The sequence below is a fragment of the Lontra canadensis genome, unplaced genomic scaffold (assembly GCF_010015895.1).
Source record: "Lontra canadensis isolate GAN:19392208 unplaced genomic scaffold, GSC_riverotter_1.0 scaffold84, whole genome shotgun sequence".
Taxonomy (NCBI): Eukaryota; Metazoa; Chordata; class Mammalia; order Carnivora; family Mustelidae; genus Lontra; species Lontra canadensis.
The window spans coordinates 4,016,275-4,038,418 of record NW_022631078.1 but is presented as its reverse complement, the minus strand read 5'-3'; the positions used below and the strand labels follow the sequence as shown (position 1 = coordinate 4,038,418).

Here is a 22,144-nt window from a genome sequence, read left to right as displayed (position 1 = left end):
AAATTTGGGTAATTGGTGGATATGGAACATTTTTCTAATGTCAAATTTTTTTTAAATTTTTTTTTAAAGATTTTATTTATTTATCTAACAGAGAGAGATCACAAGCAGGCAGAGAGGCAGACAGAGAGAGAGGAGGAAGCAGGCTCCCCGCTGAGCAGAGAGCCCGGTGCGGGGCTCGATCCCAGGATCCTGAGATCATGACCCGAGCCGAAGGCAGCGGCTTAACCCACTGAGCCACCCAGGCCCCCTCTAATGTCAAATTAACACAAGTAACACTAGAACACTAACTAGTTAGAAGGGAAAAACTAATTGTACAATAGAGTAATCACTGTCACTACCCTAATCCAGGGGTCAATTTTAGCACTGGTGGTAGAACAAGTAGGTATTGTGAGGTAATACAACGTGAAGTACACAACATCACCACCTATGATGGAGTCTAACCAAAAATGTTTCATTTGAGCCTATCAACCTTTTAGGTACTGAATTTTTTTTAAGTGCCTTTTCTTCATCGATCAAGAAATAAAATGGATCTTCTTTCTTGTGGGAACAGATGAAGATTATTGAGGTAACAATGTGACACATGGATTAAAGTAGGGTAAGACTAAAGTTTGGGAGCTCAGCTAAAGGATTACTATACTAATCCAAGGAAGAAATGATAAGAGCCAGAAACAGTGATAGAAGTGGGAAGAGGTAAGAGGACAAGATTATTAAGGTGGTAGAATTGGCCCAGACTGGTATTGTTCTGGGTGTGACAGGGAGAACTTACAAGGATAAAAGAGAATTCATTTAGGTGGTAGCCATATGGAACTTGGAACTCTGGGAGAAAAGCATTCTAAAGTCCAAGGAACAGCAAATGCTAAGACCCTGAAATGGAAATAAAATTGGTCTATGTAAGGAAGGGGGAAAAGAAAAGCACTTCTGACTGGAGCACAGTAAATATGGGGGAAGAGACTATTAGAGAAGAGAAATACACAGGAGACAGATCATAAAGGCTTTGTGGATCATGGTAAGAAATACTGGATTTTATTATTTTTTTAAAAGATTTTATTTATTTATTTGACAGAGAGAGATATCACAAGTAGGTAGAGAGAGAGGGGGAAGCAGGCTCCCCGCTGAGCAGAGACCCCCCCCAATGCAGGGCTCCATCCCAGGACCCTGAGATCATGACCCAAGCTGAAGGCAGAGGTTTAACCCACCGAGCCACTCAGGCACCCAAGAAATACTGGATTTTATTCCAAGTGTGGGGGAAAGCCATTGAAGAGTTTTAAGTTGGGCTGTGCTTGAATTTATAGATTTCCTTTTTTACCCTGTTTGTTTAAACCGCTCACTCTGCTGTGAGAATGAATTGCAGAGACACAAGAAAGAAAGCAGAGGGACATGTTAAGAAGTTACAGAAATAGTCCAAATGAGAGTTCTAGCAACTTTGGCTGAGTAACAGCAGTGAAACGTGGCAAGAAACAACTGGATTTAGGATACATTTCAGAGATGGTGTTATTAGGATTTATAGAAGATTAGACAAGGGAAGTGGGGTGTAGAAGGAGGAATAAAGAATTACTCTGGGTATCTGGTCTGAGTGAGTAAATGGTGCCCCTTACTGAGAAGGTAAGACCTCAGAAGGAACAAGTTTGTCTGCAGGAAGTAGGGGAGAGGAAATTTGCTACACTTTCTCATTATAGTATTTTTTAAAGATTTTGTTTTTAAGTAATATCTATGCTCAATGTGGGACTTGAACTCAACTGAGCCAGCCAGGCACCCCTGATTATGGTATTTCACATGTCTACTAAAAATAGTTAAAAAAAAAAAAAAGCTGAATATTATAGCCTAGGCATATTATTTTGAAAGTCAGCAGCATAAGGATGGTGTTTGAAGCTATGGAACTGGGCAAAGAAAATAAGGTATACACAGACAGAGGATGTATTTCCAGGGGGTGGGAGGACTCCAGTGCTTAAGAAACCTAGGGGAGAAGCTGCCAATAACCGAGGGCTTGCCAGTGACACAGGAGAAAACCTACTTGGTATACAAAGTCAGAAGAGCAGAGGCTCAAGGGAGAGAGGAAATGTGACCTGCCATGCCACCAAGACAGCAAGAACTTCCCTTGACCAACTTCTTTAAAAACAACCCCAGCATTTCTGATTGCCCTCCTGTTTCTATTTTTCTACTTAATACTGGACATTAACATTCTATACACTTCTCATATTTTGTTATCTATCTCTCTGCACTTGAATTCAAGTTCTACATGGGAAGGGATTTTTATCTGTTCACTGATGAGAACAGTGTATGGGACTTAGTAGGCATGCCATTATTTTTACATGAATGAAACAACACTGATAAGTCAAACAGGATGAGGAAGGAGACTGGCTACTGACTCTTACAAGATGTAGTCAACGGTGACCTAGATAAGTGTCATTTCAGTGGAACTTGGGACTGAAAACTGAATCAAGAGCACCGAGGATGGTTCAGAGAGTTTCCCTGTACTGATAAAATGGGGCAACAGCCTAAAGAGACAGTGAAGTTCAAGGGCTTTCCCCCAAACATTTCATTATAAAACTTCCAAACACACAAGAAAGTTGAAAGAACTTCACTGTAAACATCCGTATGTTTACCACTAAATTCTGCAGTTAACATCGTACTGTATTTTCTTATCATATAGCTAGCTACCCTCTATGTCATGAGAGTGTTAATAAGGCATGTATCATTGCCAATGAAAATTATCCAATAAGGGAGGAAGATACAGTCCAAAAGAGAAAGAAAATAATAGAAGCAAAGAAGCGAGGAAGGGGCAGGGTATAAATCACGTGGAGAGGATAGCCTTAGGCTCAGGCACACTTGTGGAACTTCCCTGCTCCACAGTCCCTGCTCCAAAGTCTACTATTTTTTCCATAAAGCTAAATACATCATTCTGGCCAGGACTTACCCAGTAGGATTCCAACACTACACACCATTGCTCCTCTACACGTGTACTACATTCTTGACAATTTGGGCTATAACTGTCCCAGAATAGACTCACAAATCCCTAGAAAAGTACTCTTTATTCTTTGGGCAAGCTCAAATGCTAATTCCTCTAGAATATTTTTCCTTATCTTTACCTCTTTCTGTCCATACCTCCCTATATCAGATCTAGTATTTTCCTTGCTTAAAGTTCCATAAACTGTGTTCTCAGGCCTTCTATTTCAACAAGTGTGCCATTTTCTTATACTCCCAATGTCTTGGGAGAAGAAGCTGTCTCATTGTATATATCTTTCTTCTGCTTCTAATACTATATATACACAAAAACAATTTGTTAAATTTAAGTGGAAAAACATCAAGGTTAGAATTAAAGATGAAATTTTTCCACTACCCACAAAAAACCCCAACATTAGATTTACTAAAACCAAGTGAGAACATATCAAATTTTAACAGGTGCTAGCAATAGGAAATTACTACAAAAAGAATGACCACATCTAGCTAAATTAAAGTTTAAGAGAAAAATGGGTATAACAGAAAATTATCGATTGGTTTAATAAAATCTACCTAAATGTGCCAGTAATTCTGTAAGATTTTTAAAAAGATGATTTATTGACAAATATTCAAATGAATATATTAAATTAGTCCTGGATTAGCATTACACTGAGTTTTGGCCATTGTATGGGACAATGTGAATAGCCCACGCAAAATTCAGCAATAAGTAAACCAGAAATTTTTGTGGGGTCAGATAATAAAGGTAATGTTGAAATAATCCATGACTGGCTTTATATGGTTCTAAGCAAAGTCTCCGGGTTACCAGTGAGACTCAGGAGGGGAATGGAGCTTCCAGGGCATGTGGGATAAGAAGAAATTATAAAGGCATTTTCACGATAACCTTAAGATATATTGTTAATAACGATATGTACTGTTGAATTAAGAAAAGAAATAAGGTTGAAACTTACGTTTGGCACTAGTTTAAAAAAGTTCAAAACACCACTTTGTCTGGATCTTAAACAGCAGTGGGCAAATAATTTAGGCTGACTGCAGTCTAAGACTTTACTCAAATATTCATTCAAAATATCACACTGTTGGAAGAACAAAATATAACGGAGCAACCCTTCACATAACCACCAGCTCAAAGGTGAGAATCTACTGATGGCGGGACCTACTAAGCTGAGAAATGAGTGGAGATTATTATAAATACTCCTGCATTCTTACCTTTATCTTTTCAAAGTCTTTTTGATAACAGAATCAAGGAAATCTGGCCTGAGAGAGCCACAAAGATGTGAGTTAGGAAAAATCTCACAGTAACTCTCATTTTAGGCCCTCTGCCTGCTGGGGCCATTACGTCTGTGGATTCTCACCCCAGCGCAGTAGGGAGCCTGGCCTGAACTCAAGTGCAGGCTCTGCCCTTCCTGGGTGACTGTGGAGAGTCGTCTGGACCCTCTGAGGTTCAGTTTCCTAAACTGTAATGTGGGCTAATAGTCACTATAAGCACTGAAACAGGGGTGCCAGGAGCTTGGTAAAAGCTCCAGGAATGCTGTTATTATTACAATATTCCTACGTAGGCATATCCTTGAATCCAAACAGTTGTTCAGGCTCATTAAAACCAATGATTTCCTTTAGCTCTCTCTCACTTAGTCTTTGGAGGAGAAAAGGAAGGGGATGGAGACGAGAGGTGCAGCAGGCAAGACGGAGTCACTCCTGGCAAGTGGGGCCTGTGTCAAGCAATGAAGTAGCCGGTAAGGGCATCGCCGCAGAGACCAGATGTCACCTAGACCTGCCCCAGCTCATGACACGCTCAGAACCCATGGCAAGCAGAAACAGGAGGTCTGCAAAGGCCCAGGACTGATGAAATCCCTTTACAAAGAGGGACTCCTAAGACACCAGCCCCTCCGTGCCTGACCACTTGGAAGAGGCAGTGGGGAAGGCTCTGCCGGCTGATCTTCCAAAGGAACAGAGACCCCTCGCTGCCTGCACACCGTGAACCGGAAGCGCCCGGCGCTGACCCTGACTGGGGCCTTATCTCAACCGGGGACGCGCAGAATGGCTTCAGGACGGGCAGGGTCACTTCCTACCTCCTGCTCGACCGTGTTCTTTGTGGCTTGCGCTTTGCCTGGTGCCCCGTAAGCAGCCAGGGGAAACAAGCGGTCTCATGTCACTGAGTTCGGAATCCTGGGTCTGCTTTATAAGGACAACTGCGCCCCTGACGAGAGGGGACTAGGGCTCGGCGCGGAGGAGAAACCGGCAAAGCCCGGGGAGCCAGGGCAAAGGAGAGGACGGTCCTGGGCTGACCTGGGGCTGGGTGTGGAGGAGGGTCGGGGCCCAGCCGCACAGGGCAAGGGTGGGCACCTGGCGGGGGAGGGCTGAGTACGGGGGTTGGAGGGCGAGGGCCAGGGTCCAGGTGCCAGAGGGCCGGGGGTCGGGCAGAAGGCATGGCTGGGCACCTGGCGGCGAAGGGCCGGGCAGCTGAAGGTGAGGGGCGGGGGGCAGAGGGTGAGGGCAGGCACCTGGGACAAACACCGGGCGCTGGAGGGCGAGGGTCGGGGTCTCGGTCTGGGCCCCGGAGGGCTGGCGCGGGGGTTGGGGGGGGCGTCGAGGGTCAGTGGGCAAAGGTGGGCTTCTGGGAGCTGGGCAGAGAGGGAGGGCAGGCACCTGCGGGCGACGGAGGGCCGGGTGGCCGAGGGTGAGGGTCGGGCGCGGGAGGACTGGGGACGGGGGCGGGGGACGGGGGCGGCGGCCGAAGGTCGGGCTCTGGGCTGCGGCGGCCAAGGACCGGCAGCTGGCGGCCGAGGCAGAGGCTGGAGTCGGGGCTAGAGGGGGAGGGTCGGGTTCCGGGGTACGGGCTGCGGAGGGCCGGGGGCTGGAGAGAGGAGGTTGGGTCCAAGCGGCGGAGAGAGTAGGGGTCTGTGGTCCAGGCGAGAGTGGACCCGGGGGCGGAGGGCCGAGGCGGGGCCCAGGCGGCGAGGGCAGAGGGTCAAGGTCAGGGTCCCGAGGAGGGGGAGGGTCTCGGTCCGGCGGCGGAGGGCGGGTGGGGGTGAAGGGGTGAGGCTGGCCGAGGCCCGTGGGCAGCAACGGCTCGAGTCCCACACGCGAGGTCACCCTCACGTCCCCTTGGGCAAAATGGGGCCTGGACGGGCGGGGCGGGCAGACGCGTTCAGGGTCCCAGTTACCGGAGCCGTTGGGGCCGACGATGCAGGTGAACCTCCTGAAAGGGCCGATGACCTGGCGGCCCCGCCACGACTTAAAGTTCTCCACGAGCAGCACCTCCAGGTGGCCCATGGCTGCGCCCTCCGCGCCTCAAGCGGCTTCTCCACACGCCGCCGGCAGGAAAAGCGCGGGAAGGGCTTCGCGGAGTCTCGCGAGAGGAGGGCGAGAACCCAGCGGGCGCCGCGCCGTTCCTAAGCAACCGGGTTGTTTGCGTCTCCGAGGAAACCGGCCCGCGCGCCCCGCGAGGCAGCAGAAAGCCGCGCAGAGAGCTGAGGAACCCGCGCCGCTCGCCGCCGAACCAGCCTCGCTTAGGCCACAGCTAGTTTTATTTGTGTCCCTTTTTCATCTCGCGCGCCTTAAAAGCTCCTTAGGGGCTCTTCGCCGCTTCCAGTCATGGCGCTGGCGCAGCCCAGGGACCTGGAGCAGTCCTTGGCTCTGGGCAGGAGGAGGCACAGCGAGCTGTGCCGGCAGAAACGGATCTTCGACGCCAGGAGCAGGATCATGGGGGTGAGGTCCCCAGGCCGGGGCGGCGCGTGCGGGGAGGTGGCGAGGGAGGCTGGCGGCGGGACGGCGGAGGCGAACCCGCGCCCCGGAGCCGCTGATCCGGGCGCAGCCGCGAGCCGCGCCGCCGGTGCTGGGGAAGACTGGCTCATGGTACCGACCGCCGAGGGCGGGAAAGGCCTTCGCAGACCTTTCTGCTCGCTCTCACCGGCCGAGAGGCGCCCGGAGCCCTGCAGCAGGGAGGGGCTTGCCCGCCGGGGCGGCTCCGCAGAGGCCGGAGCGCGCGGGTCTCCTTTCTCTGAGCCAGATTTTCTACGTCGTCGGGGGCTCCTTCCAATCCATCCATCGGACAAATGCCGGTGGCCTTCCTGCTTTGTGGCAAGCCTAAGCTGGTCCCAGGAAATGGGGAACAGGGCAATCACTGCCTGGCCTTGCAGAGTTCATGGCCGACGGGGGAGAGGAGAGGCAGGCATTGTCGCATGACTATGCAGCGGCACCAGTGCTGTGAGGGAGGGGCGCTCAGGGTGTCAGGGGAGCACAGACTGGGGCCAGGAGAGGAAGTCAGAGAGGGCTTCCCAGAGGAGGTGTTGTCTAAGCTGTATTCTGAAGATATCTGTTAACTAGGACAAGGGGAGAAAGCAGCTCTGGGGACAGGCTGAAGATCCAGCTATAAACAAAGGCATCCAGGTATGAAAAGACCTGATGTGTACCTAAGACGACCGGTTAACAGTGGAACAAGGCTGTAAAGAGGTAGTAGGATGGTCATCGTCGGACTAAAATGATCTGGCTGTAACTCGTCTCCCCTTGTTTTCCATTCCCAGGGAGACACAGAAGCCTGGGATCTTCAGGTTCATGACCAGAAAATAAAAGAAGCAACTGAAAAAGCTAGGCATGAAACTTTTGGTGAGCATTTCCTGAAGCCTGCCCAGCAGGTTAGGGCCGTGTACCTCTAGAATTCAGTCCTCATGTTTCAAATATGTAAAACTTGTCATTTTCACACTCCTCCTCCTCTTAAAACTTCACAGTTGCCTGTGCTCAATTAATGTGCTGATTCTCTCTCTCTTAAAAGGCAAACAGCTATTGAATTCTATGTCAGTGTAGGAAATATATTTTGAAGGTAAATGTATGTTTTTATTGGTTTTCTTTAAAAACTGGATATGAAAAACCCTAAACACACACCATTCTCTGCACAAAAGTTCCAGACCTTCTCCTGGGGACAGATGCTTGCACTAAATGACATGCACACCCTCTTAGCTCACACCCCTGCATCTACTCAGAGCTGGATGTGAGAGCGTGCTAGCAGAGATAAAAATTTCAAATAGAATTCATTTCCCACATCAGGTGCAACAATGCCGGCTTATTTTTTTTTTAAGTACCATAAGGGTTTTTTATTTTTTAAAAAATATTTCTTCACTTATTTGACAGAGAGTAAGACCAAGGGCAGGGGGAGGGGCAGAGGGAGAGAATCTCAAGCAGACTCCGCACACATTGTGGAGCCCAACATGGGGCTCAATCTCATGACCATGAGATCATGACCTGAGCCCAAATCAAGAGACACTCAACTGACTGAGCCACCCAGGCACCCGCATAAGGATTTTTTAAATAGAAAAAAGCAGGATGCAAAACTGTATATACCATGGGCTATCAACTAAATGTTAGAATATATTTTTAAAAATAAGCTTAGAAAAAGACAGAAGGAAAGTATACCAGAATGTAAGCAGTGGTGATGTTGGAGTGATAGAATATGAGTGAAGTTTATTTTCTTCTCTAGTTTCTGAACAGTTCACCTTTTTTTGTGTCATGTTTAAAAATAATTCAAACTTACAAGAAAAATAGGACAGGCACATACATACCCCCCTACCAGATTAGATGTTAATATTTTGCCAAACTGGCTTTAGATATCTTATTTTTAAGAATTCTTTTCGGGGGTGCCTGGGTGGGCTCAGTGAGTTGAGCCTCTGCCTTTGGCTCAGGTCATGATCTCAGAGTCCTGGGATCAGGCCCCACATCGGGCTCTCTGCTCGGCAGGGAGCCTGCTTCCTCCTCTCTCTCTCTGCCTGCCTCTCTGCCTACTTGTGGTCTCTCTCTGTCAAATAAATAAAATCTTAAAAAAAATTATTTTTGAGAATTAAATGCTACATATGTATGTATGTGTATGTATAGCTATAGATAAATAAATGCTATAATTATATATAAAATGTATAAATGTTTAAATGTATACATAAATATATATAAGCCCTACATATGTGTAGGTATAGCTATAGATAGATAGATAGATAGATAGAGCTCTCCCCCACCTCATCTTCCCTTTTCCTCCCTCCTCAGACAGGTACATCATTTCCATGCATGTTTCTTATAATATTGTACTATTTATGTACATATCCATGATGACATAAAATTTTTTGTGGGTGTTTTAAAATTTCGCCTAAATCTTACACAAATACATTGAATGGATCCTTTGGAATTTTTTTTATTCAACATATTTTTAAAATTAATCAGTCATGGGGTGCCTGGGTGTCTCAGTCAGTTCAGTGACCGACCCTTGATTTTGGCTCAGGTCAAGATCTCAGGTTCCTGGGATCAGCCTTTGTCGTCGGGCTCCTCGCTTCTCAGTGTACCTTCTCTTCCTCTCCCTCTGCCCCTCCCCCTCACTTGCACAATCTGTCTCTCCCTCTCTCAAATAAATAAAATCTTAAAAAAATAATAAAAATAGGGACACCTGGGTGACTCTGTCGGTTAAGCATCTGCCTATAGCTCAGGTCATGATCCCCAGGTTCTGGGATCGAGCCCTGAGTTAGTCTCCTTGCTCGATGGGGAGCCTGCTTCTCCCTCTGCCTGCTGCTCCCACTGCTTGTGCTCTCTCTCTCTCTCTCTCTCTGACAAATACATAAAATCTTTAAAAAATTAAAAAAAAATTAATCAGTGATCTGCATGTAGAATGTTCATTTTAATTATCTTTGGTATTTTGTTGTATGAATTAGCCACTATTTCTTTATTCATTCCCTTACTCATGGCTGATTTAGACTTTTTCCAAACAATGCTGCAACGACCAGGCATGCCTTGTGTCCCTAGTACACACAGGTGAGAGATACCTAGGAGTGGAACTGTCATTGTGTGTGCGTGTTTTCAGTTTTACGAGATATCGACAACTTGCTTTTCAAAGTTACAAGTGTACCAAGTTGCACTCTCCCAAGCAGTGAATGAGAACTCTTGTCTCCTTACTATCCTTACTAATGTCCTTACTAATATATGCTGTTATTTACATTTTAAATATTTTGCCAATTTATCAGATGGTTCCCATCTTGTAAGGCCAGCCATCTTTTCAGAAGCCTAGTGATCATTTCGGTTTCTTTATAGTGATTTGCCTGATCCTTTTCTTGGCCCACTTTTTCCTTTGATTTTTTGGTGTTTTTGTTTGTTTGTTTGCTTGTTTTGAGAGAGAGAGTGTGTGTGCAGGCGTGGAGGGGGAGGGGCAAAGGGAGGGGGAGAATCTTAAACAGGGTTCTCATGGAGAACAGATCCTAACTCCTGACGTGATCAGTCATGATCTGAGCCCAAATCAAGAGTCAGTTCCTTAAACAACTGTGCCACCCAGGCGTCCCTGTTTGGTTTTTTAAACTGATTTGTAGGTATTCTTTATATATTCAGAATACTAATTCTTTGATGCTTGTGTTACCTTTTCAGAGGCTTATATTACTTTTAGAATCACCAAAAATTAATTTTTAAAGCAGATTCAATTTTTTTTCTCCAAACCTTAATTTTATGGATATGTTCTATTTCTTCTAGCTGCTGAAATGAGGCACAATGACAAAATCACGTGCATATTAGAAGGCCGGGAAAGGAGGGATAAGAAAAGCCTCTGTAAAGCCATCAATGAGTTCCAGCAGCACTTCCAGAGGCCAGAAACGCGCCGTGAATTTGACCTATCAGACCCCCTAGCCCTTAGGAAAGACCTTCCAGCTAGGCAGTTGGATAACGATATCCGGAATACGGTATCAGGAATGCAGAGATTCATGGGAGAGGATTTAAACTTCCGCGAGAGGAAGAAATTCCAGGAGGAACAAAACCGAGAATGGTCCTTGCAGCAGCAGAGGGAGTGGGAGAATGCCCGTGCCCAGCACAGAAGTGCAGGTAATGCAACAAGGAGGACAAATTGCTCTGAAAACTCTTCAGCAGCCCAGCCCCCTGGTCTTTTCCCCAGCTTCATTTTGTCTCTTAAGTCTTACCAATGTGCTGTGTTGACCAGTATCAGCCGGCATTTGAGGACTTAAATGTCTTCGGTCATATGTTAGTCATGTAGAAAAGTGGCTCTGAGCTTGGACCCCGAGCCCGGGCTCCAGCTGGGTGCTGGGGTGCCCCGTAACTCAGAGTGCCATGCGCACTACCCTCGGCATGCTTATAGTCTGCTGGGAAGACACCAATGCTGCTAGGGCTGATAAGGGCTGCGCTAGACTCCCTACAGGGTCCGAGCGGTGCAGCCAAGGGCGCCGTCATCGCATGCCCTCCCCAGGACCCTCCAGGCCCAGAGATCCTCTCTGGAAGAGCCTCCAAGGCCAGAAACAGCCTCTCTCCTGGAGGGCACTGTAAGTCCAGGACATCCTGCCAGCACTCCGGTGGTTTCTGCTTTACCAGAGTCTCTGTGCGTGGCTCCCAGCAGCTTCCAATCTCTGGTGACTTCTCGTGCCAGGAAGATGCGGCAACCCAGAGGAGAGTGTCACTGCTCTTGTGCACGTGCCGGCGAGGGGACAGGACAAAGAAGTGCTTTGGTGAAGACCGAATAGGAGCTGTGACAGGGAGCGAGGCCCCCACCTTGCCTGGCTGGTGGTTTCCCTGCAGGCTTCCTGGGCAGCTGGACCTCCTCACAGCCTCACCCCCTTCTCTTCCTGCTCTGCTCTCCAGGAGCGACGTCTCCCCAGATGGCCCACCCCTACCACACTTCTGCCCTCGCCCTGTCCCGAACCTGCCTGGCCTGTCCCGAACCATCACCGGGACCTCCATGCTGCCCCACCCCAGCTGGGTTTTCAGACCTCTCCTTTATCCACAGCCCGTGCCATCCTGACCGCTTCCTCCTCCTGGGAACACTCCCTTCCCACTGGCTTCCAGGACACAGCCTCCGCCCTGCGCTCCTCCCCAGGCCCTTCACTGGTTTCTCCTCTCCTTCCAAACCTCCCATGCCGTTGCTCACCAGGACCCTCTGCACCCCTCCTCTCCCAACCACACTCATCCCCTTGGTGATTGTAGCTCATCCTATGGCTTTAAATCCCACCATAGGCCACCATTCCCCAAATTTACATCTCCAGCCTGGACTCTTCCCGGAATCCAGACACATACATCCAGTCACCTTCCAGCAGCTATCTGCTCTCAGGTGTCTGATAAGGTTATCAATGTCAATACAAGACGCACTCACCTGCCCCCCAAAGCTGACCGTCCACCTCTGTCAATGGGAACTTCACGGTTCTAGCTGGTCAGGCCCCAACCCCAAGGCATCTTGATTCCTTCCTTTCTCTCAAATGTTGCATCCACCTCCAGCAGCAAATCATCTCATATGGCAACTACCTCCCTTCACCCCTACGATGACCATTCTGGACCAAGCTATCAACACCAGTAGCCTCTAAGAGGTCTCCCTGCTTCTGCCCTTGTCCCTCTGTAATCTTTCCTCAATCCAACGAACAGAATGGCCCTGCTAAAAATTAAGCTAGATCTTTGGCTCAAAACCTTCCAATAGCTTCTCATTTCACTCAGAATAAAAGCCAGATTCATTTTAAGGACCAATAAAGTTTTCCCAGTCTGGACTGAACCCCCAACACACTGCCTTTCACTCACCCCAGCCTTGCTGCGCTGGCTGCCTTGCTTAGAATGGTAAGGGCATCAGGTTCATTCTGCCTCAAGGCCTTTGTACCAACTGTTTCATCTGCCTGGAAACATTTCCCCATATAGCTGCATGTTCTGCCCCATATCCTTCTTCAGGACTTTGCCAAAATGTCATCGGAGAAGTCTCCATGACCACCATTTTAAATGTCAACCCTCTACCTTCCCCCATCACTGCACTCTTGTATCCACGTCTCCACAGCACTCATTACTGACATACTATACAGTTACGTATTTGTCGTCCCTCCCCAGGATCCCATCCCCAACTCAGCGAAGGCAGGAGATTTGTCTCTTTAATTCACTGCTCTCTCTTTAGTTCTTAGCACATAGATACCTATTGAAACATGCATTTATAGGCCTTTCAAAAAAAAAAATCTCACCCACTTCCCAGGTGCTCCACTTTTCCATCTCTGACTGAGAGCTTTTGTCTCAGCCTTGGTCTTGCTCCTTGAACTGACCCCTGGACATCGCCCCAGGCACCTCAGAATATTCTGGAAAGTAACCATAATTTCTCTTTGGCTCTGTTCCTCCTCCACTCTCCTCCCCTCAGTGAATGACACCTCTGTCCTAGTCAACCCACAAACCTGGGAGTCCTCCTTGAAGCACCCCTGTCTCCAGGCCTCCCTCAGCTTCTACCCCGTGTTGTATCTGGAATTGTCCGTTTCTCCCATCCCTGCTGTCACCACGGTGACCCAAGCCACTGCCTTTTTTCACCTGGAGGGACCACACCAAGGGCTTTCTAACTGTCCTTCATTTTCTTTCTTGTCCTTTCCAGTCTCGTCTCGACATAGTAGTCAGAGTGCTACTTTCTAAACAATGTCAAGTTGGACAATGTCACCACCACTCCCTCCATCCCAGCTTAATACCATCCGGTGGCTTCCCATTGCATATGGAACAAAATGCAAAATCCTCTGTAGCCTACAAGGCCCTGCATGCTGGGGCTCCTGCTCAGCATCCCCCCAACTCCACCCCGTGTCACCTATGGCTCCTACCTCACTCGCTCCATTCCGGCCTCTTGGCTACCTTTCCCTTCTGGATCCTGGCAAATCCCATCAGACCCTTTGCACCTGCTCTCCCCCCTTTCCCTCCTTTGTACTAAGGCAATGTGCTTTCATAGGTATATTTCAGGGTTAACTTGTTTATGACCTTGCTCGTCTCCTGACAGTAAGTTCCAAGAAGGCGGGAAGAGCCCTGGATGTCTCACCCACCACTGTGCACTACGTGCCCGGCAAAGCACACAGTCCGTGTGTGCTCCTGGGCCAACCGAGCACATAAACCAGCACGCGGGGCAGCCAAAGCTCAAGGGGAGCAGAGGCCACTAACTCGCCACTAGAGTTTGGTCTTTGTTTTTGGAGATAATGAGGACACCATGGACCACCAACACCACGTGAAGAAACTTGTGATCAGCGACTTCTTAAAAAGATGTAACCAGCGTGCAGTGTAGGAGTTGTCCCGCCTCCCCGAAGAGGGCTGGAGGCTCAGAAAGGCCCCGTCATAGTTCAGGTTCACAGAGCTAGAAAGCGTCTGGGTGGGGATGGCAGCCTGCTCCTGTCTGACACTACATCTTTAGTCCTACTGTGATTGCATGGCTATCTCCCCCACCTCCAACACCCCTCCTCCGGGGAGCCCCCTTGGGTGCCCCGGCAGAGCTCCCTTGCCCATTTTGAGGGTGATGGACCACAGCTGACATCAGGGATCCCCACTAGGAACACTAACACCCCGTGCCTGCACCCAAGAGTTTTATCTGAATCCCCTGCTCTGTGCATAAGCACAGGAGAAGAGACGCTCTGCTCTGCACACCTGGGAAGGAGCCGGGCTGCGCATCAAGGTTTGGCCGCATTTTGCTTCCTTTGCAGAGGATCTCTGCTTGAAGACAAGGCTGCAGTTTGATGAAACAGCCAAGCATTTGCAGAATCTGGAAAGCACCACCAGAAAGGCAGTTTGCGCAGCCGTGAAAGAATTCAACAAGAGCCAGGTATGTCCCAGGCTCCAACTGGGGGCTGAGGACACGCCCAGAGCACCCTGGGGAGTTTCCCTCCAGGAGGTGAGGGTGGGCTTTTGTTACACGAATGTTGTGGTGTCAGCGTCGGGGGCAGGGCCTGGAGCCCAGCTGTGCGGGCACAAGACCAGGCTCTTGTCTGCCGCCTGGGAAAAGCCACCCAAGTCTCAGTCTTGTCATCTGTAGAATGGGGGTAATGATGACACCCACCTATGTCAGAGTGGGCTAACTCATGCTGGGGTGGGTGGGAAACACTTCCCAAATCTCAGTCTGGGGGAGCCTGGTAGCTCAGTTGATTGAGTGTCCAGGTTTTGGTTTTGGCTCAGGTCATGACCTCAGGGTCCTGGAATTGAGCTCCACATGGGGCTCCCTGCTCAGCGGGGAGCCTGCTTGAAATTCTCTCTCCCTCTGCTTCCTGCTTATGCCCGTGCACGCGCTCTCTAAAATAAATAAATAAATCTTAAAAAAAAAAAAAAAAGTCACCGCTGTTGTGAATCACTCTGTCTGGGTGACCGGCACTGGGAGGAGTGCAGAGCCCTGCCCCGAGGTGAGTAAAGCCAAGACAATGGGAGATGGCGGCCTAACCTGGGAGGCAGCTCCCTGCTTTGGCAAATCAGTGCAAACACCTGCGGTTCTCACACTCAAAAGCAACAGGTGGGGAGTCCCTCAGCCTAGACTACGCACCCACTGGCATCCAGGCACCCGGGGTCCATCCAGGCACATGGTCCCCTGCATCCGTGCCTGAGGAGTCTCTGCCCCCGCCTGTCCCACGTGCACTTTAGCAAACGCTTCTTCCATCAAAGGCTTGCAGGGAGATGTGCCCACCTGTACCTCAATCCCCATGGGGTCACTCAAGGCATCTTCCTTATTGTCTTCCTCTACGCAGGCCACCGAGTCACTGGAAAGGAAAATCCGAGAGAAGAAACAGGAACAAGAAGACAGCCTGGCTGAGATCTCCAACCTGCTGCGTGGAGACCTGCTCTCAGAGAACCCGCAGCAGGCAGCCAGCTCCTTCGGGTCACACCGCGTGGTCCCTGACCGCTGGAAGGGCATGACCGAGGAGCAGCTGGAGCAGATCCGCTTGGTCCAGAAGCAGCAAGTCCAGGAGAAGCTGGTGCGCGCCCCCCTCCCCTTCTCACAGAGCCCGCAGACATAGCCCTGGGCCCCCGGCTGCCTTCCTCCAGCATCTAGTCATAGCTGCTGCTCTACTTCTCCGTAGAAGAACTCTTTGAGGAATTTATGTTCTGGGTGGGTGGGCGGAGACGACAGCCAAATAACCCCACACATGGGTGATGTGCTTGGGAAGTAAGGCTGAGCCAAGGGAATGGAGGATGCAAATATCTGGGGAGGGACCACCAGGCAGGGCAAGATTCAAGGGCAAAGGCCTTGAGGCAGGACCAGCTTGACCTGTTCAGGGAAGAGTGAGGAGCCAGGTGGCTGGAGTGGAGTGAGGACAGGTGCAGGAGGAGGTCTGGGTGGTGGAAGATCAAGGCCTTGGCAGTCCACAGGGAAGACTTGGCTTTTTCTGTGACTGTGATGGGAAGCTCTGGAGGGTTTTGAGCAGAGGAGTGACATGCTCTGACTTACACTTAGCAGGCTGTCTCCCACAGCAATGTTGAGGAAGGATGGATTGGGGTGGGGGGAGGAGAGAGATCATTGGGGAGGATGTTGCAGTGGTCAAGGTGATGGTGCTGGCTGGGGCCAGGGCACTGGCAGCAAGGGTGCTGAGAAGTGGTTGGATTCTGGATTTATTCTGAACGTGGAGCGAACAGGATTGGCTGAAGTGTTGGGTGTGGCATATGAGACCCAGAGGAGGAAGGATCACTCAGAAGGCCTGAGCAGTGAGAAGGATGGAATTGGCATTTACTGAGATAGGATGATGATGGGAGGAGCAGGGTGGCAGGTGGAGTCAAAGTCACAAGTCACAAGTGCAACTTTGGATATGTTATATGTGCAATGATTAGGTTATCTGTATCTGTTGGGATTCTGTGCCTGATCGTGGCAGAAAACCCTAACAGCATCTTAAATAAAATAGAACTTATCTCTTGCATGTAGACCAAATCCTTAGGAAGATAGTCCAGGACTGGTATGGCAGCCCCATGGTCACTGACTAATGTTTTGCCATCCTTGGCAACTGACTCCCACTTCCTAGTACAAGATGGCTGCTTGAGCTCCAGTCATCACATGCATATCCCATCTAGCAGGAAGAAGGAGTGAGGAAGAACACTCTAAGGACACTTCTCAAAATTTCAGGGAACACTTCCACTCAAATTCCCTTAGATAACACTTAGTCACAGGGTTGCCCCAAATTGTAAAGAAGACCAGGAAAGGTGGAGTTTATTCTAGGCAGTAAGGGGCTGGCAGTTGTTTTACTAAGGAGGGAAGAAAAATGGCGACAGGGAGGCAAGTACTACTGTCTGCCACAACCTCCAAGAAAAGCCAGCAGCTGGAGTTCAGAACAAGGTCCCAGCTGGCAAAGGCATAGAGATGCAGCCACATAGACAGCATTTAAAGCAGTGAACCCGACTAAGGCCACGCAGGGAGTGAATGAAGACAGAGAGAAGGGATCCAAGGAGTCATGGGACAGGCCACACCCCTACCATGGTTTATGAAGAGTGAAGGGGCTGGAGAAGGGGAAGTCAGAGAGGAAGGAGGAGCCCAGCAAGGGGAGCCCTTGGGTCAGACACTGTCACTAGGCCGCTGTGGCTGAATGCCATCCCCAGGTGCCAGTCCCTGGAGCCTCTATCTGGAGCATCCTTGGAGGAGGGGTGTGGGTGACCAAAGGTCACAGGCAGGAAGGAAGCAGAGACCACAGGTACAGACACTTTCAAAGTGTTTTGCTCTTAAGGGTGCAGGGAAAGGGGGTGGTAGCTGGTGGGGACACGGGGTCAAGAGAAAGTTGTTTGGTTTTTCAGATTATAGAAATAACAACATACTTGTCATTCCATGAGGATGACACAGTAGAGAGAGGGAAATTGACGCTAGCAGGAACTTGCTGGAACCTGTGTCCTGGGTGTCAGGAGCACAAGGCTGTGGGAGCACTAGCTGAGGCTTGGGGTGGGTGGGAGTCCAGGCCAACCATCTTTGACTGTGGGGGCAGGGCAGCTTGTGGAGACCCTCTTTCCTGGGGAACAGGAAGGGAGGTCAGCCGTGGAGGCTGAGGGGGTCCAATTGGGGATTTGAGGACAGAGAACCAAGTGCTAACGGTCCTTTAGGAAAGCTGGAAAGGAATGGCCTCTGGTAAGAGGGCAGGATGGCCAGGCAGAGCCAGGGGCCCCCCGGAGGCTGGAGGTCATGAACTTGAAGCATCCCCAGTGAGTGCAGTCAGTGCTGTTCCTGGCCACGGCCCGCTGTAAGGGGACCAAGCTCAGGGCCTGCCTGCCAGGTCTGACTAAGTGAGAGTTTCAAGGGCACTGAGGGCGTCTGCCAGGGGATGTCAGCCATGGACACTGGGCTGAGCAAGGAGGGACATGAAGACACAAAGAGCGCCAGGACGGTGGAAAGTGTGTGGTCCTTGGGTGGGAGGGCCTGGCGTGGGGTGAGGGGCGGAATAACTGTTACAATCAGGGGACCGGAGAGAGGGCAGAAGAGGCAGGCCAGAGTGGTGGGGATCAGGACACTTGGAGGTGGGGACAGTCGGGAGGCTGGCATTCTTGGTAATGACGGGGGGGGCGCATAAGTCCTCAGAGTGGGGTCTCTGGACCAGCAGCATCGGCATGGCCTAGGAACTTGGGAGAAATGCAGATTCTCAGGCCCCACCCCAGACCTCCTGGAGCAGGGGCCAGAGTGTGCGGCTGAGAAAGCCCCCCCAGGGGTTCTGATGCCCGCTGAAGTCCAAGGGTCAATGGTAGGCTGTGCCCGGGGTGACAACGGATAGGTCAGCACCTGGTCTTTAGGAGGGGGGATGGCTGAGAAGCCAGGGAAAGGCAAGTTCTCCCGCCTGCAGGATGGGCAGGGCAGCGGACGACCACCTGTGGTGGGGTGACAGGTGCCATGTCAGGCGAGTACAGAGGGAGGGACAGCAACCTGGCTCAGCGAATGAGGAGCAGGTGGGACGGCTCCCCTGCCTGCTCTCCTCCAGGCCCAGAAGGTCAAGTGCGTGGGAGAGGCAGCGGGGACTGAGGGAGTGGGGCAGCCAGGCTGAGGCAGGGGAGCAGCCTAACGTGGGAAGAGCCCCGAGGTTGGCACTGGATTCGGGAGTATCGGTCCCCCTCGCAAGGCCCTGCTCTGTCCTTCACTCCTGCGATTCCGCCCGGCCGTCTGGCAGGGAAGGTCGCCCATCTGTCCCGAGAGCAGCATTTTTATCTGATTTTCAATTTCGTAGGAAGTTAAGACAGAGAAACACAAAGGAGGAAAACGCCTACAACAGGTCTCAGCACTCATGAATACTCCCCTTCCCCCAGCTTGTAGCCCCTCCCCAGGGCCTCCTCCCCCGCCCACCCCGTCCCCTCTTCCACGCGGGGAGCCGGTTTGGAAAACTGAGATCATGCACAGGGCGGTTAGGTTGCCCGTCTCCGAGTCCGAGGCAGGTTCGTCCCCGTGGCCTCCTGTGTTCTTCCCGAAAGCATCTTGTGTTGTGCCTCAGGGCAACTGCGAGCAGCCTCAGTTTACAGGAAGGGAAACAGAGGTATAGACAGGTAAAATGACTCGTCCTGTAGGTGACAAAACAGGCATCAGCCTCGGCTCAGTCCCTGGGTGGGGGACAGGGGCCTCTGCCAGCCTGGTGGCCTGTGGACCCGGGACTGCAGGGCCACTGGACACTCCAGCCCTGTTCACTGGGTGGCTGGGAGCCCTGCCCTAAAACCTGTGGACAGGAGGACACGTGCTCGTCCCCAGACCCAGCCCCCACCCGCTTTTGCTGCTTTTTGCTCAGGACGGCTGATAAAACTACTCAGGGTCGGGAAGTGACCCCTTCCCTCTGCATTAATCGGTTTCCCCTCCTAAGGCTCAGTGGTTTTTGTAGGGGATCTGGAAGGCCATGGGGAGTGAGCTGAGATGCAGAAATTCACCCCCAAGATCATGAGACCATTGTCGGGTGGGGCGTCCCTTCGGTGTGTTCTAGAAGTGACCAGGTGATCCCAGTGCTTGAAAGCACGTCCCACTAGTAGTGTCCCGGGTGGGAGGCCCTGCGTTCGGAGCCCTGCCCTGGCAGCTGCTGTCGGGACCATCTCTGCTGTCCCTGCAGGCCTCAGAGGGCCGCCTGACACCTTCCAAGTGTGGGAAGCCGCTGGGCCACCTGCATCGGTGGCAGGTGGGGTGGTCTGCTCTGATTTCCTGCACCATGTTGCTCGCCCACCTGCCCCCCTGAGCCTCAGTTTCCCCAGCTGTGAAGGGAGAGGCCAAGAGTCTCCTAGATGATTCCCTGGATCTCTTCTGGGTCTGGGGTGGTGAGTCACCTCTCCTCCCTCCAGAGGCTTCAGGAGGAAGAGCGGCAGCGGGACATGGACTGGGACCGTCGGAGGGTACAGATGGCGCGCGCCGCTCTGCTCTCAGAGCGCCAGCAGCAGCGCCAACGGCGCGACCTGCGCAGGGCTCTGGACTGCAGCAACCTCAGCCTGGCCAAGGAGCAGCGCGTGCGGTGAGGGCCGGGGCGAAGGGGCCGGGGGAGGGGAGGCTGTGTTCGGGGGAGCAGGTGCGGCGCCGGAGCGGAGAGATCCGGCTGAGTGGTGGGGAGGGTCGGGGCCGGCTGTGCGGGTCCACCCTCCCCAAGTCTTTCCCGCCCAGAGGCCCAGCGCCGGGGCTGTGGATACCCCGGGAGGCCCCGCAGCAGCAGCGGCTTGGGCAGCACGGACTCCTGGTATAGAATTCAAACAGGAAGGGGAGAAGGTATGAGAGTCACAGGCCAGAAATTAAGTGCTTAGAAACCACTGGTCCCCACATGACCAGGTGACCCACCCTGGGAGGTGCTCATGGAGACACTAGCGACCCCCAGTGGCTCAGACGTGGGGGCTGGTGATGGAGAACACAGAGGGCACTGGGAGCCCCAGGGGAGGGCACTGGGTGGGCCTGGGGGAGTCAGAAGGCTTTTCCCAGGAGACTATGTGGCTCAGACATGGTGGGAGGACGGTGGCAGCTGCCCAGTGCATCGGGGGCCTTCCAGGCTGCCAAGGGCGAGCTGGAGTCTCTCTGTCACACTGACAGACCCCAAAAGTCATTCCGAGTTTCGCCTACAGAAAATGCCAAATGCGGATCCATAGGTGAACTTGTTAAAAAACACATTATTTACTTATCTGTCTTGTTCATCAAGTTTTGGGCTTGAACTTGGCAGAGACCCACTGGTATGTTCTGCAATCAGGTGTCTGTTTCCCGGTGGATCCACTGTTGGCCAGTCACAGCTACTGGGGGCCCCAAAGGAGCACTAGAGATGATCTGAGGGGTGTCAGATGGGATGAACAAATACATATATATATATATATATATATATATATATATATTCAAAAAGTAGAATATTTAGGAAACCAGGCATTTGCTGATTGTTTTTTCTCCTTGTTTCATTATTAGGAAAAAATATATGGAGGAAGTCTGTACAAATCAACCCACTAAAGATTATTTCATGCAATTTAATACAAGAAGTCGGTAATAGGAGAGACACCCTTTATGCCTAAAATGCAGTAGCTGTGAAGGGTCACATTTTTTTTTAATATGTTTTGTTTAATAACAAAGAAATCCACTCTGTGTTTCAGAAGTCCCCTCTCATTTTTGTCCCGCGGACAAACATGCACGGAAGCCCCCTCCCTTGTATGCGCACAAGGAGGGTTGGTTTCCATCCAGCCCCGGGGGAGAGTGCTCCTGGGGTGGCCGTGGGTGCCGTGGGCTCACGGATGGAGCAGACATGGGCCTGCAAAGGAGCATCCCAGAGAGAGTGGCGTTTGAGGGGCCCGTGTTTGCCTGAGCCCCAGGTCCAGCTGCTGTAAACGTTAGCACAAGCGCTTACTATGTGCAAGGTGTTTAGAACGATCCAACCCTCACCTGCTTTTTTTATGATTCACCTGCTTCCAGAGAGGAGCCTGAGACACAGACACGTTAAGTGACTTGCCCAGGGTCACGCTGACGGGCAGCGACGGGCCTGGGGTTGAGCCCCAGGAGTCCGGCTCTCAAAGGCCTCGTTCTCCTGACTCTGGTAGCAGGGCCCCAGAGCAAGAGTGGCCTCAGCAAAGCCATTTACCTCCTGCTCCTGGAGACGTCCGAGCCGGGCTGCCCTGCCGTCTCCCATCCCGTGGTCCAGAGACGCTGCTCCGGGCCCCACCACCCTGTCACTGGGCCAGCAGGGAGGAGAGAGGGGAACAGAGGGGGCCATGCATGCTCCTTGCCCTCAAGGACGAGCTGCAGAAAGGGGACGTTTCACCTCCATTCACCCCCTGTTGGCCAGAAACCGGTCGCGTAACCACGTCCAGCCGCCCAGGAGGCTGGGACACTGAGCTGGCTAACCGTGTGACCGGGCAGGGCTTCTAGAATGGTGTAAAGAGTGGAAGAAGAGTTGTTGGGGGACAACTAGCTGTCTGCCCCGGACTTGAAGGGTGACTTGGAACTTGCCAGAGGGGAGGTGAAGGGAGGCCTTGTATACTGGGCAGGGGAACTGTGTCTAGCCGTAATGGGGTCTCTAGCTCCCAGGCCCAGCATGAG

At 51.4% G+C, this 22,144-nt stretch overlaps 2 protein-coding genes across 4 annotated transcripts in view; one reads left to right on the top strand and one right to left on the bottom strand.

The window, feature by feature from the left end:
* The window catches only part of SMC1B (structural maintenance of chromosomes 1B), a 73,539-nt gene extending 67,262 nt beyond the window's left edge, over window positions 1-6,277 (bottom strand). For all 3 annotated transcript variants that reach the window (XR_004385645.1, XM_032882782.1, XM_032882783.1), the window contains exon 1: window positions 6,117-6,277. Coding sequence is in view for 2 of the 3 variants with exons in the window: in XM_032882782.1 (XP_032738673.1) it covers window positions 6,117-6,225 (109 nt within the window). In the remaining variant the exon portion in view is untranslated. The remainder of the gene's footprint in view (window positions 1-6,116) is intronic.
* A 196-nt stretch (window positions 6,278-6,473) lies between these two features.
* RIBC2 (RIB43A domain with coiled-coils 2) lies at window positions 6,474-21,138 on the top strand. The gene is made up of 7 exons (XM_032882781.1): window positions 6,474-6,660; window positions 7,476-7,557; window positions 10,441-10,785; window positions 14,379-14,497; window positions 15,408-15,635; window positions 19,933-20,099; window positions 21,023-21,138. The coding sequence occupies exons 1-7, from the start codon at window positions 6,547-6,549 to the stop codon at window positions 21,099-21,101; spliced, it is 1,134 nt and encodes a 377-aa protein (XP_032738672.1). The 5' UTR covers window positions 6,474-6,546; the 3' UTR covers window positions 21,102-21,138.
* Window positions 21,139-22,144: the final 1,006 nt, after the last annotated feature.